Here is a 15,471-nt window from a genome sequence, read left to right as displayed (position 1 = left end):
ATTCAAATAGTTCGAAATGTCAGAAGTAAGCTCATAGTGCAATCTTTCTGCGTGATTTTTTTTATCACACTTGCGTTTGTTGCTGTCTTAAAAGATCTGTAAAAGGTTGCTTTCTTGTTGCATCTGTGCTGTTCGTAGCGAAATAATACGGTAAGTTAATCATTCCCTCGTTGTTTCGCTTGCGGCGGCTCCTTCGTCGTCGGCCTTCGGCAGACGGCGACGCTTCTTCACTCCCTATTTTCAGTGATAAGTTCCCTCACGTCGTGGACATAGCCGGATTCAAAAAGCTTTCCGCCTTTATTCAAGTTTACGCCTCGAAAGATACCTGTGAGGCCATTGACCGACCGAAACCACGCTGCATTTACAAACATGCTTTCGTTCGCTTATCATGTCGTTGATGATGCTGGGTTTTTTTGGCGCAAAGGCATCTAAAGAGCGCTAAACACAAGGTTTATGGTTGGCTCAGGCTAAAATATAAACATATGTTAAAATCAAAACCGGGTGTATAGAGCCTAATAGTAGTGAGTACGTGCATGAATAGTGTGTCGGGAGGGTGTATAAGACAGGTGGAATAGCCTAAAGTGGTGTGTAACGCGTAAAAATCTCGGGCACTTGATTAATGCGTGGACAACCGAGAAGTGGGCTCCACATGTCGCGCATTGTGGTGCCATTGTATCTATTAAAAGATGTGAGCGTGTGGTGTACGTATATAACTTCGTCGAATCTATTTTGTTTTTTGTAACATACCTTGTAATCCTTGGTTTTACAGTGTGCAGTTTGTTCGGTGTTTGTTCGTCATAATACTGCTGCCAATCTTTGCGGAGTGCAGTCCTAATATGTGGTCTGAGGTGCTGGTATGGAAGTTGGTTAATATTGATCCGACTCAGTTCGGCAGCAGGCGCAGCAAGCCTTCTTCATTTCCTTCTATGGCACACTGGCGAGTGACCTGGTATCCAGCATATTGTAATTTTAAGGTTCAATGCGCGTGCAAGCATAAGGCATTTCAAGAGAGAATTCATAACAGGGTTTTTATAGGGTTTCCCAGAGGACAGGGCCGCAGCCATACTTAAGGAACCTTAGTAATTAACAGAGGTTGGGATTTTCTTTTTCAGGATGGATCTAACAGTCAACAGGATACCGTGACATTCTGCAGTAAATATGTTTGTGTGCCTATTCATTCTGCCGCCGCGGTGGCTCAGTGGTTATGGTGCTCGGCTGCTGACCTGAAAGACGCGGGTTCGATCCCTGCCGCGGTGGCTGGAATTTCTTTGGAGGAGAAATTCTAGAGGCCCGTGTACTGTGCGATGTCAGTGCACGTTAAAGAACCCCAGGTGGTCGAAATTTCCGGAGCCCTTCACTACGGCGTCCCTCATAGCCTGAGTCGCTTTGGGACGATAAACCAAACCAAGACTATTCATTCTTTTTGTTTTAGAAAATTGACAGTTGTGAGCTGCACATGAAACTCAAGTCTTGGAGGCATCAGTGTAAAACGCTGTGCACTGATATTGTGCGTGTAGGTACATGAAGTGCTGTTTTATGCCAGCTGGCTACCCGTGCTTTCCAACCTCACAAAAAGATGCGCCACAGTCAACTGGAAGCACTTTCCTAGGCAGCAGTTGTCTTTAGAAGAAGTCACCAGAATATTGGAGACTGGTACGTTGATGTGTTGGACATGTGTGGCGACTCTAATGGGTAAAGGTGGGGTTTCAGACGGTCGGTTTGAAAACGGCAGTGTACTGGTTGGGTTTCGCAATAGAGCGCTGCACGGATGGTCAGCATGTGATAATACCTTAGTAGCGTATGTTATACTTCTAAACTTCCGCCTTCGTTAAAGTGATCATCGGTCCGCCTCAACGTACAAACTGGCAATTGGGCTTGTACGGAAAGCACCAGTAGCCAACCGCAGACCCAGGTGGTACACTACGTCGAGCATTTTTAATGCGGCTCTTCGTGCTGACTCGTACACTACAAAGCCGTAGACTATACGTGATAGAACTACGCTATTTAGAAGACTCACCAGGCCGTCTCGGTCTGTACCCCAAGACTGGTGGCACAGGATATTTAGAAGGTTTAGTGCATTCATACACATAAGTCTTAACTGCGTAATGTGTGGTGAATGTAAGCTTTTCGCCGACTGTGACGCCAAGAAATTTGTGGTCTTCTTGGACAGCAATACTCTGCCCGTTCAGTGTGGTGTCGGGTTCGGGTCTACTACCATTTTTTTTATGAAGTGTACACTGACTGTCCTTGCAGTGTTGAGTTTAAATCCATTTTCGTCTGCCACTTTCAAATTTTGTTTGGAGTGACCACTCTGTAGAAGTGGTCACTTTTTTAGAGGTTATCAATAGCAGCCCACTCAGTAGCTGCCAAGAGAAATGAAGAGCCTCTGGCAATGTATATCGCTGTGTACTAGTTATGTACTGTATTAAAATATGTTAGTTATTTTCCGTTGAACATGCATGAGCCAGACGACAATAGGAATTTTTCGATTAGCGCAACTCGAGAATCGGTTCTAGTACCGCCCCCTAATGGGTGGTGTTCGTTAAAATCGACAACCAACAGAAACGGCTCCGGAAGCTGGTCAATAAGTTTTTCAATTTCGTCAATCTACAGGTGGTGATCTGGCGAGCTATACAGGAAACAAACGGTTATTACTCTGCCAAAAGTTAGGGTTCGCATTCCCACTGCCTCTAAATCAGTAGCCAGTGGAAGACATTGAGAGGGAACTGAATTCTGAGCCACAATAGCAACGCCACCCGATGAGTGGGCACTGCATTGTCTGTTCTTCCGGTATACTGCGTATTTTTTTGAAAGTTTTCATGTGTTGGGTTTAAGTGCGTTTCCTGAAGGCGAAGTATGTTTGGTTGATATTGCGCGAGTATTTGATATACGAGGTCTGTTAGAAAAGTATCCGACCTTTGGCCGAAGAAAAAAAACTGGCATAACTGGAGCGTTGGAAACCTAATAACCTTCAAAGTAGTCTCCTTGGGGCTCCATATACATCTCCCATCGGTGCTGCCATTGTTGGAAGTATTCCGAAAAGGCCCTTTTCGGAATGGAATTTAGCTCTGCCGTCGTTGCAGCCACAATGTCCTTTCTTTTCTGAAATGGCGCTCCTTTCAATGGCCTCTTCATTTTAGGAAACAGCCAGAAGTCGTAGGGGGACATATCAGGAGAGTAAGGAGCCTGTTGAACTACAGGAGTCTGGTTTTTCGCCAGAAAAGTCTGAATCAAATGCGAGGAATGTGCAGGAGCAATGCCGCGAGGGATGCGCCAATTTCTTGTTGACCTCAATTCCGGTCTCTTGCGCCGCACAGCACCACGTAGGCGATGGAGGACATCCCTGTAGTATTATTTAGTCATTCTTTGACCCTGTGGGGTGCGTACTCGTGGTGTGCCACACAGAGGGAGTCAAAAAAGCAGTCAGCATCACTGACATTGCTGCGCACTTGGCGGGCCTTCTTTGGTCTTGGTGACGTGGAATGCGTCCTCTGTGACGACTGGGATTTGGTTTCCGGGTCATACCCGTACACCCAAGACACGTCACTAGTGATTACGGCGTCGGTGAAGTCAGGGTAACTGTTTGTGGAATCGAGCATCTCCTGTGAGACTTCAACATCAACATGAAGCTGCTTTTTCTCCACCGTCAGCAGCTTCGGCACGAAATTCGCCGCATCTCTCTCCATGGCCAAATCTTCGGTGATAATGGAATGTGCAGAAAAATTGCTGATGTACACCTCTCCCGCAATTTCTCGGATAGTCACACAACAGTCCCGCATCACCACAGCGTTCACTTCGGCAATGACCTGGTCATTTCGGCATGTTGATGGCCGACCGGAGCGTGGCTCTCTCTCCACGGATGTGCGGCTGTCTTTAAACCAGTTGCACCACTGCTTATTCTGTGTGCTGCTCATAGCATCATCACCGAAAGCCGTCTGAACATTTCGAATGGTTTCCACTTGGCTATCGCCAAGTTTCTGGCAAAATTTGAGGTAGTAGCGCTGCTCCTCTCGCTCCGCCATTTTCCTTGCAACAAAAAACCGACGAGAGCACTGCGCACTGCCTCACTCAAACGCTGCTTCCCAGCGACTGACGCTATCGGCAGGCGGGAAAAAATTCGTGCATGCGCACGAGGGTTTAAGGTCGGCTGCTGTAAGCGCGCTTGTTTCACATCCATCAGGTGTTCGCAAAAAAAAAATAAAGTCGGATACTTTTCTAACAGACCTCGTATATCATCCAGGTTCTTAAGTAGCCATCGGCAGTTCTAGTGGATAATGCTCTCGACAGCCATATTTCTTAGCGTGGAAGGGAAGACTAGTGGTAGTTATTCAGATACCGCCGCCTTTATCAGGCTGCTTGACTGGCAGATGTCTTTTTGGTTTAAGGCGGTCTCGGAAACTCTGCCTCTCTGTGGGGGACTCCGTCAGCGTCTCAGATGCTGAGAATCCTGGTGTCAACTCCATTGCTTCCGCTGGAGACGCGGAAGCAGATGTGGATCCGTCAACAGGGAGCGACTCCCTCTCATTTGTCTGTGTTTTACCAGAGGTCTGTGAAAAGTGTGGGACAGGGAAGGTTGGGGCAGCCGAAGGCTGCTTGGTGGGGGGCCGAGATTGACGCACATCAGCGTTTATTTTTTATGTAGAGCTGCCTAGGCTGTCCAGTTTGAACGACTGCATCAGTGGGCAAATGTAGTGCAAGCGGCACAGCTGGGATTCCACCAGAAGCATGCGCGATTTGGGGAAACACTCAGAGGATATGGAGCCTTTCGGGGGTGTGTCCGGCTTCACAACAGGCGTTTATCGCGGTGTTTTAAAGAGATTGCCTTCGAAATGACGTTGCGTACTTGCCGCAGTCTTCTTCAAAGCACTCGCCAACTGTTAACGAACGACTTCCTTCATGAGTAAACTGGGAAATGAAAAAAAAAAATTTGTTTGCATCTGTTTCTGTGGGTCACACTCCTGCCCGGTACCCCCAGCCGATGGCGACACACGCGCGTTCATATCTCTGCGTTTTAAAAATACTTTGCCCTAGGAATGGCGTTACAGACTTTCACAACTTGTTCTAGGTTGCACTTGGCTTTCCTGCATGAAGGGACGACTTCTTAGGTGCACTGTAAATCATAAAACTGCTGTGAAAACTTTTTTTGAACATATATTCCTATGGGACACATATTGGATTGGAAAACATTTATTCCGTCAAAAATGCAGATGCAAACGGTTCGCGCTAGATGGCCGCCAAACCATGGTTGGCGGTGACCAGAGCGGCCCACTCGGTGGCCAAGGCTTGAATGCCCGGGTCCGAGCTGACCAGCACGGCCTCCCATCGCTCAACAGAAGGAATTCGTACCAGATCCTCCGGTGGAGGTTCTTCTTTACATTGCCATAGTATGAGGTCATACGTGGCTGTTTCGCCACAGAACCTGCACTCGGGGATATAGTCATCCGGATCAGCAGTCAGTGAATCTCCCCTATGGGACACAGAGCTGGCCATTGGTGCAGCGGAGCGCAGCATCGATCAGGCGGGTGCACGGTGCCTATAAGAACTGTTCAAAGAAGCAAATAAAAGGACAAAGCCCGAAGACATGGTAGCAAATAAAAGCGAGCGTTCACGTGTTCTTAGCAAGTTATGCAAGCGCTACACAACAGCTCAGCACAAGCATAATACTACTAGTCGCAAATTATTGATAAGGTGAGCGAAGCGGACGCCGTCAGCTGCTGGTGACGCGTTCCACTCAGATATTTTGTTTGGAAAGAGAGTGCCGTGTAATTTGTATGGCATATTTTTCTATCATTCTGCTCCTCTCAACCTGAGATATATGCCTAGATTTATTTATGTGTTCCTTTCGGGCAGAATGCCAGCCAAATTACTACGGGGCCGACTGCCTTCAGCGATGCCACTGCGCTCCACCGGGGAAGTGCGACTCCATCACGGGACGCTGCTCACATGGCTGCTCTGCCGGCTGGACGGGCGAGTCGTGCCACATACCAGGTGCGCCCCACTCCTCGGTCTGGGATCAGGTATATCCTGTGGCTACAGGGGAGAAGTGCGGTCAGCGCCATTTTAGAACGAAGATTTACTACAGCGAAGTGGCCTGCGTACTTATGCGGAATACATTGTTGGAGGTTGTAGGCCACTCTGATTGTTGCTAAAGCGATCACTTCTCCGCGCTCATGTGCCACTGTTAGTCGTGTGCCTGCACGCTTTGGCGTTCGGTGGAAAAGAGAGCTGATCATTCGGGAACGAATAAAAATGATGAAACGGTTCGGAAAGAGGAAATGTCCCCTGTTGCAAACCACGATGTTTTTGCAGCGGCAAGCAGGAGCTGTAAGCGCGACGTTATTCCCATGCGCAGGCGACAGCCCGACGACGGCTACCAAGACGCAACCGACGCTGAAGCCCGGCTGTCCTGCGGGCTGGTTCGGCAAGCAGTGCTCGCGGCAATGTCACTGCGCCGACGACGATGAAACGTGTAATCCGTCTTCGGGCGAGTGCCCAGGATCCTGCAAGCCAGGCTTCTCCAGGCCTACGTGCTCGGGTGAGAGGGTGTCAACTGCGACAATACCTATGACACTTCTGCGCAGTTTGTGTTCGCAGCCAGAATGCACATGCGCTCGACCAGTCACACTTTGGGCCAAACTCCTCCGAACTCCCTTTCAGCCGGACTTTCCTGGCCTCATGCGTCACTTTAGCCTGCAACGCGATATCCTTTATTGATACACAAGACTGTCTAGCCTGTTTGAAAACACTCTATACCCAACACGGGGCAAACCCCCCAGTGGGCAGCAAGCCCCAATTTTCCCCGTTCAAACAGCTATAGGCTCCCTATGACGCACATAGGCTTCAGGCTGCCTGCCCCCAGAATGCAAACCCTGCAGGTCATGTACCGACACCTTTTCGAACAGCACTTCCTCCAAAGCAATGGCCTTTTCGGCTGTCTGCCTACAGAGTGCCTGTCCGGAATGTTCGGCAAGGACTGCTCTCTGACGTGCCACTGCTGGAACGGTAACCAGAACTGCAAGCCCGACGGCACCTGCCACGACGGCTGCGCCGCTGGCTGGACCGGGGAGCATTGCCAGCAAGGTAAGACCTTTTACCCTTTTATTAGCCCTCTCAAAAAAAGGTAAAAAAGAAAGAGAGAGGAGGCCTGGACCAGCAATGCTTTGCCAGGCTTAACGCCAATTCAAAATAAATGAAAAAGAACGAAATGTTCCAAAGAAGAAAAAAAAAACAAGCGAAAAACAGAGCATTTAAATAAACTTAAAAGAAAAGAAAACAAAAAGCTCATCACAAAAAAAAGTTAATGGCAGGCAGACAGCCAAAGCACAACGTGCAGTCCGCGGAATAAATAATAATAATGAAAAAGAGAAAACCCAAGTCACTGCAAAGTCATGGTCAAAGTAGCAGTGTAAGAAAGCACTGAGTGCCGGCCACAAAATAAAAATCAGAAAAATAAAACATAAGACAAAACAAGACAAAACCAAAGTCACAGTCACACAGTCAAGAACACAGTCACAGGTAAGCCCGCATCGCGCTTAGGCCGAGGCTGCCCGCAGGAGTGCGCAGTTAAGCCGTAAACAGACGGTTCTTTTTTTTTTTCAGTTTATTTACTTTGTAACATCAACAAATAAAAGCGGGTGGCAAAAGCCTCTGAGCCCAAGTTGCCAGTTTGGGCCAATGCGATAAGTGCACAAATTAACGTGTTCAGGCATCAGTACATGTCCTTAAGACACCACGCCAAGTCAAAAGACCTCGGCGCGTTCACCAGGTCCCCCTCTATCGCGCTTAAACCGAGGAGCGTTCATAGTATAATGTGGACTATAAAATATTTGCAAAAATCCTTTCTCCTCACTTCCAGCTTGTGGCGCTGAATTTAGTTAGCTCACATCAAGCATGTGCCACTCGAGGCCGCAGTATCCAAACTCATATTGTATATTTTCAAACTCAAAATTATATTGCACGTCCGGTGCAAGAGTCAGTTACAGATGAGGCCGGTCAGGTTGCTCTAATGCAGATCGATGTTGCGAAGGCCTTTGATAAGGTTCATCACGATTTTTTTGTTTGCAGTCTAGGAATGTGCTAACGTTGGGGATGTATTGCTTAAGGGCAGGCATTAGGCTATGCTACAAACACTCCCATGCAAGTCTGATCGTAAATCATGAACTTACCAAACCAATTCCACTAATCGCGTCTGCCCGGCAGGGTTTCCCATTATCACCTCAGTTATTTGCTTTGTATCTCAAACCAGGGTGCCTCAGTATCGTCAGATTCCAAACTATTCGTGGAGTTTCACTTGATAAGTTGGAAATTAGAATATTAGCCTGTGCTGATGACGTGGCCCATTTCTGTTCAGATAAAAAGAGTGTGCTTGAAGCTTTGCATCTAGCAGCACAGGTCTGTGGCGCGGCTCTAAATTTGGAAAAATCAAAAGGATTCTGATTGGATTACTGGGGTACGAAAGCTAATCGTTTTGGTGGCATAAGTAGGAACTCTAATTGCCTACAGTATCTTGGGGTTTCCCTTCATCAGGTGCGGAATTATGGATCTTATCGGAAGTCACACATTCTCTTTGTGAGGCGCAAAACGCAGGCGTGTACGGGTCGGGAGCTCTCGATTTTTTCTCGGGCACAAGTTTGCAACATCTTCTTGGTTGAAACACTTCTCTATGCGTTGCAAGTGATGCACTGTGCGGGGAAGAAGGTACAAGCGCGAAGAAAGTACAAAGTACTATTCGCGACCTGTGCCCCGCCGCGGTTGTTCAGTGGTTACGGTGCTCGGCTGCTGACTAGAAAGACCCGATCCCGGCCGCGACGGCTGAAATTTCGATGAAGGCGAAATTCTAGAAGGTCGTGTACTGTTCGATGTCAGTGCACGTTAAAGAACCCCAAGTGGTCGAAATTTCCGAAGCCCTTCACACGGCGAGCAGAAGACTGCTCGTCCCTGCCGACAACGCCATGATTATGCGGCCGTTCCCGAAAGCGACAAAGCCGCCACGGTTCGCGGCTGCCTACCTAAGCCCGCACTATTGCAGGTGATTGCTTCGACGCAACAAGAAGAGTGTGGTGCGGTGTGCTGAACACTAGACCCATTTCAAGACTTTGAATAGTGCCATCTGCAACCAATGTGTTATGCCGGTAAACATTTCATGCTTACTCTACTCTCGGTTACGGGAGAGGCAGAGATTTTTAAGCGTGAAATGCGTTTAGCTCCCGTTGTCGGCAGTTAGGTGACGTCACGCCCATACCGAGATCCATCATCCGGGCACTGAATTCCACACATCCGGGAGCTGGAACGAGACCATCCGGGCACCGTACGAGATTTAACGACATTCTCTAAGCCCTCCTACAGGACCGGCATACAAGCGCCGGTAGCTCTCCAAACGAGTTACAAAAAAATAACTGCTTCCAATGTCTTCTCAATGTTCATCGAGATATCACTCGATCTGTGCCTTTGATAATGCGCCGAATTATAATTTCCGTTTCTAACAAAGCGTGCAAAAAGCACATACATGCCACGATACACTTCGTTATCATACGTGATCTGTTAGGAGCTTTGAGAGAGGGCCGCTTATTGCAAGAGGGGAGCTCCAGGGCGAGAAGGGCTTTGGGCGGAAAAACTGCTTCCGCGCCGTCCCCAAGGATGGCGCCGTGGTCCCACACTCACGCGTGTAAAAGACCGGCCGCTGGGCCTTCAGCTCATGACGTTTCCCCCTTTGGCAGACAGATGTATACACGCTCGCGGAGTACTCGAACGCGCTGCATATACACTCTTGTCAGGCCTGCGTCTCGTCGTGTCCGCGTACGCTTCTGCATCGTCCTGCATTTCAATGCCGCCACCGTCACAGCTGCTTAAGCCGAGTAATGGAGCCTGACCGAAACCGGATACAGCTGACGAGGCAGGGCGGGATAGATTCCCCAGACACTCACAGGAAACGATTGCGTCCACATGGACCAGTGTACAATATGTGTGGTGTGGTGTGGTGTGGTGTGGTGTGGTGTGGTGTGGTGTGGTGTGGTGTGGTGTGGTGTGGTGTGGTGTGGTGTGGTGTGTTGTGTTGTGTTGTGTTGTGTTGTGTTGTGTTGTGTTGTGTTGTGTTGTGTTGTGTTGTGTTGTGTTGTGTGGTGTGGTGTTGTGTGGTGTGGTGTGGTGTGGTGTGGTGTGGTGTTGTGTGGTGTGGTGTGGTGTGGTGTGGTGTGGTGTGGTGTGGTGTGGTGTGGTGTGTTGAACACTAGACCCATTTCAAGATTTTGGCTAGTACCATCTACAACCAATGTGTTATGTCCGTAAACATTTCATGCTTACTCTACTCTCGGTTACGGGAGAGGCAGAGATTTTTTTATCCACTGCTTCGCTCCTCTTTCGCTCTCTCTCATCCTCCGCTGTGCTGCTCGTTCACTTTGCCGGTTACGCCGAGGCCGACGGCGTCTGTGATGGACGCCGACTCAAGAATAGGAGTTTAAGAGTGAAAAAAAATGTTCAGAAAATAGTGCCTCAAAAAGTCTTTGCACCGACCACTGTTCCGCTCTTCATAACCCGGTAATAAACGGCAGGTCATTCGATTAAAAAATTGTGCGGATACCTAGCCATTGAGGATTTCGCCCTTGCATTTACCATAAGTCGTAGACGAAGCACTGTGGACTTCGGCTGTGTTTATGCAGCTGCATAAACCATAGGGCTTATGCAGCCCTCTCAGAAACCCAAGAGCTGCATAGTATTCGTATTTCAGGCAAAGAGGGCTCATCAGTCCAAACGTTCCTTCCCAGCCTGCTCCACTGACACCTTCGGCCCGGACTGCGCGTACGAGTGCCACTGTGCCGAGGACAGTGGCGCCTGCGACCCGGTGTCCGGAACCTGCAGCGCCTGCCAGCCCGGCTACCAGGGCCTCAGCTGCCAAGAGAGTGAGTCCACGTCTGCCGTACCGAGGCTGACAGGTGCCCAGACGAATGCTCTTGACGAATGCATTTGTGATACTTGAATGTTTTCCTGGTCAGCGTGTATGTCTGCGTTTATTTCCTTTTTTTTCGTGTTTTGATCTGTTTGCAATATTATTTAAATATGATTATTCTCGCTTGCAGTTACCGATGATGACTGACATTTTTGTATTGTATGCTGTACTGTACTGTACATGTGTTATCTTTCTTTTTACATGTGTGTGTGTCTGTGCTGGAAAACGGATGCCGCCGCTGTGCCAAACTGGGTGCTGCGGGCCAGTCAAGCTGTCAATGGGCAGTTTTTTTTTGCAGCTACCCTCCATCTGGAAATTTCTAGGTGGCAAAATAAACTTATTTGATTTGAAACGTTGGCTAGCGGACTGAGGCTCCCCGCCGACCCTTCTTCGTTTTGTTTTATGTGCCGGAGCAATCTAACTTAAGCACTTGAGCAGTCCGTGACGATAGTGAACTCCTGTTGTACCATCCACATAACTGTCAATGGATTCATCGGCACAAGCTTCGCAAGAGCTGCTTAAATCGTTCGACCAGCGTTGCGCTGGCTGGGAATCGTGTTCATGATGCGCAGGTCAAGAGCAGTTGCCTATAGTGCGGTGAGGCACTCTTCGGGTAGCTCCACGGAGTGGGAATGGCTCTCCTCGTTACTGCATCAGGGCACTATCGATCATCTGCCGCATGCCCCGCCTTGGGCCTCAGCAATAAGCTGGCGAGCATTCGACAGAAAACAACTCACGATGCGACGTAACCCTGTTTCTGTGATCATGCTGATCGTTGCAATGTACCGCGCAGTCCGTGCTGCTAATATAACGTTCCCAAGTGCGACGATACCTCAAGGAAAGGAGCAAGCCTGTGTCCAAGGTTGAGCTGCACACTCGTGGCGGCACTTGGCTCGGGTGACGGGTACTTTCTGTCTGACACCCAGAGTGCAAGGCGGGCAAGTACGGCGAGAACTGCTCGGAGGCCTGCTCGTGCCTACACGGGGAGACCTGCCACCACATCAACGGCAGCTGCCAGTGCACCGGGCGACACAGGGGACACTCGTGCGACGAACGTGAGTTCTCCGCGATATCTGCCGTCATGGCGACCAACCCGCATTGCTGCAGTTATTTTTTCTGAATGCTGTCTCACGGGAACTAGTTTCTAGCACTTCTCTGAATCTCACACCAGCCCTCTGACACAACTGTGTAGTAAGCGAACTCGCAAACAGCAGTGATTTCTTTGTTTCAGGTGAATTTTGCACTCTTCATCTCACAAATTAGCTGGCCGTATAATGAATGCTGTAAATAATATTTTGTGCACCAATGAACAGGGAACCACGTCGCCCGCCATTTTTGTGCAGACTTATTTCGCCAGCAGTAATAACATAATTATTTTTTTCGCAGTTTCAAACGTAATGTGCACCTTTGAAATTGAAATCATTTCCTGCATAACTGGGGTGTTTACTTGATAGTCGTGGCGTTTCGATATTGCTATTTTCATCAATTATGACACTTGGTATGAATTTTTTGCACGCCGTGCACACACATCAACGGCTAATATTTTGCGCTCGAAAACTAACAAATTGTCTTTCTTAAGGCCCAGGTACACTATTTAGGCGGAAATTTATTTTCTGTACATGGAAGCGAAAAATTGCATGCTGCAACATGGCGCTATGAGAGTATGGTGCTAAACGAGAAAATGCCGCATGTGTATATGACAATGACAGGCTCAAAGAACAGGGGTGAGGAACTTTTCTATAACACAGCTCACATGGCGCATCTTGCGGCAGGCGTAGAAGCAGTTAATTGCATGAGCGTAAGGGGGTGCATTTTCTCATTTTAAATAAATTACTATTTTCGGAGGGTAGAGTTGGCGACCTAGCCGTAGGGTTAATCCTTTAGGAAGCCATTTTTAATGCAATAGCATTAGACTTAACTTCTGGAGCGAAAGCGCCCGTTACAAAAGTCGCTGATTGGTCGCGCGACGTTGTAATGTCATCACAACCTGCCCTGATTGGTCGACATATGTCATGTGACCTTTTGACATCATCATCACAACCTGTTCACCTTGACAGATGGCATCCTGGTCACCGGACTATGCACAGCCTTCCCACCGTGGCAGGAGGCAATCAACTATTTGGTCGAGAGAGTAAACTGTGACCTCGTGATGTCATCGCAACCTACCCACCCAGTTGTGGGCGACCTAGTTTCTGTATAGCAACCTAGATAGCACTAAAGTTCACGTCGGGAGCAACAGAATAACACCACTCGAAGGAAATTGATATGGATAAATTAAGTGCTTGAGTTCAACGGAGCATTTCAGAAAAAAAAATCGAAATAAAAAATCAGGGGGGAAAATGTGATCTATGCAAATGTCGGCAGCGTCACAGCAACCTGCTACAGCAGCTAGCAGTACTAACAATTGCGAAGAAACTGACGCAGGCATGCAGAGAAATTTCAACACAAGCTGCGACATGCATGAAATGTAACGCTATCGCATTCCATTCTCGAAGGGACTTAAGCTTCCCGGTAGTTTTATTCTAAAACTGCGCTGGCGCCTTCTTCATCCATTCAGACGCACGGCCGCGCAGCCAAGGCGGCAAAGGTGCCATCACGGCGGCTACTACCGCGCAAGAGTTGAGGCTCCCGCTCGTGGAAACTCCGGTGTCGTCTGCACGAAAGACCCACATCACGTGCGGTGTCACGCGCGGCTGTCTGGAACGAAAATAATTGAAAAGAGGACCTCTAATGTGAATTGCCATCAAATTACTTAATTTCATAATTTAATTGAGTTTAGATTAAGAAAATTTTCCATAAACTTTTTTGCAGCATTCCCACCCACGCCAGCTAGGCACGCTTCATACTATAGCCACGAAGGCGCGTTGACTTAGCTGAGATGCAAGGCGGTGGAGGGGGGGGAGGGTGATATGTGTGTGTGGTGTTGGCTTAATTTGAAGTTAAGTAATGTGGTAATTAGTGGAGTGAACTAGAGATACGCTCATTAGTGAGACACTAGTCGGAGTAACGTTACGTGCATGAAGTGCAGTGAGTTAAAAGACAAGAATGCAGAAACTCAGCTGTGATAATTGTGGTGTGAATGTGTGCGAAGCGAAGCTTAAAGGTGGAACTTCAGCGCCGCCCTAATTTTTTGCCGCATGCCGGTGAAGGATCAAAGAGGCGAAGTCATTGATCTTTGCACTGGAACTTAAGGGGCACTGAAAGGGGTTCTCAATAAAGGTGCCGTATTCCTGGGATGTTAAAGGTCACCGCTTCACGAATATCCTCCGGCAAGAATTTTTTCGATGCGTTCTGTAGAAGCTGAGTTTTCTGTAATCAAGCTGAATCTCAGTGTCTTCGCGCTTTTCCCTCTTCTCTCGTCATTTTTTCTACGCTAGAAAGTCGGCGCTCCTCCGCCGGCCCCACCGCCCTAATTCCCCGGGGGACGGAACTTCCTGAGCCACCGGAGTGACTCTGCTGACTGGCCGCGGCCATGGAAGCTGCTCAGTGCCTGAAAGAATCTTACCAACAGCCATCTCTGAACAGAATCACGCAGCAGCGTGCGATAGAGGAGGGCATGAAAAATCGCCGGGGAGGACTCGCCAACTTTCGCGCGCGATTGTGGTTGCTGTGCTGCCTGTAGAAGTGTATTATTTCGCTAAGGTGTTAATGACGAAAGAATGTAGGGATCAACAAGGGGAAGCTTTGGGCCAGTTGGTCTGACATGTTGGAGAGGAGGAATAACCGCGAACTTGACAGGACTGAAGAACGAGAAGAGGACAGGACGAGCGGTAACTAGCAACTGAAGTTTATTGAAAAAAGACATGTAGCAGCAAAGGTTGCGGCAGAGTAGCCAGACGGGTCAATGTCGAAACGATAGGCTACGACAGCACTTCCGGTCCTTGAAACCTGATAATGGCGCTAATCTGCCGAGACACTGCAGGGAATGCGATGGCTGCTACCCACAGTTCAACAAAGCCACCATCATCGGAAGGGGCAGGTCGAGGCTTGAAAGGGAGATTTTAGAAGCGGCACACATGCGCAAACTTGGGCTTAATATGTGTGTGAGTGAGCATTGCGCGGCGCTTTTAGGTAAAGAGACCCGGTTTCTGTTAAACCTGTGACGGGCATTTCATTGTTTTTGTTTCTTTCGATGTATTTCATTAACTATCTCGTGTGTTCCACGTTTCACTATCTCCGTTCTCGTACGCTATGCGGAGATGCAACCTTTGCTGCTACATGGCTTTTTTCAATAAACTTCAGTTGCTAGTTACCGCTCGTCCTGTCCTCTTCTCGTTCTTCAGTCCTGTCAAGTTCGCGGTTATTCCTCCTCTCCAACACAATGTAGGGATTCAGCGAGCTCATGTACTCTCCTCAGAAGGTGGAAGAAGCCTTTCTAACTACCTCGGAGCGGGGGGGGGGGGGGGGGGGAGGGGTGACCTTGTTCAATACCCCCTTCCCACTCTTCGCTTTATTATAGCCAGCTGCATACCGATGTGCTACAGAAGGAATACATACATCAGTAATATAGTCTATGCATCAATGCGTCC

General features: G+C 48.5%; 1 protein-coding gene across 1 annotated transcript in view; it reads left to right on the top strand.

Annotated features, from left to right (window-relative positions):
* Window positions 1–15,471, top strand: part of LOC149341906 (uncharacterized) — a 69,668-nt gene that overhangs the window by 22,941 nt on the left and 31,256 nt on the right. Inside the window, exons 6-10 of the mRNA XM_089544205.1 lie at window positions 5,851–5,988; window positions 6,353–6,535; window positions 6,946–7,080; window positions 10,761–10,895; window positions 11,869–11,997. Coding sequence (XP_089400331.1) covers window positions 5,851–5,988; window positions 6,353–6,535; window positions 6,946–7,080; window positions 10,761–10,895; window positions 11,869–11,997 — 720 coding nt within the window. The remainder of the gene's footprint in view (window positions 1–5,850; window positions 5,989–6,352; window positions 6,536–6,945; window positions 7,081–10,760; window positions 10,896–11,868; window positions 11,998–15,471) is intronic.

Source organism: Amblyomma mixtum, chromosome 5, assembly GCF_055824585.1.
Source record: "Amblyomma mixtum isolate Tamu chromosome 5, ASM5582458v1, whole genome shotgun sequence".
NCBI lineage: Eukaryota > Metazoa > Arthropoda > Arachnida > Ixodida > Ixodidae > Amblyomma > Amblyomma mixtum.
This window is presented reverse-complemented; position numbering and strand designations above follow the sequence as displayed.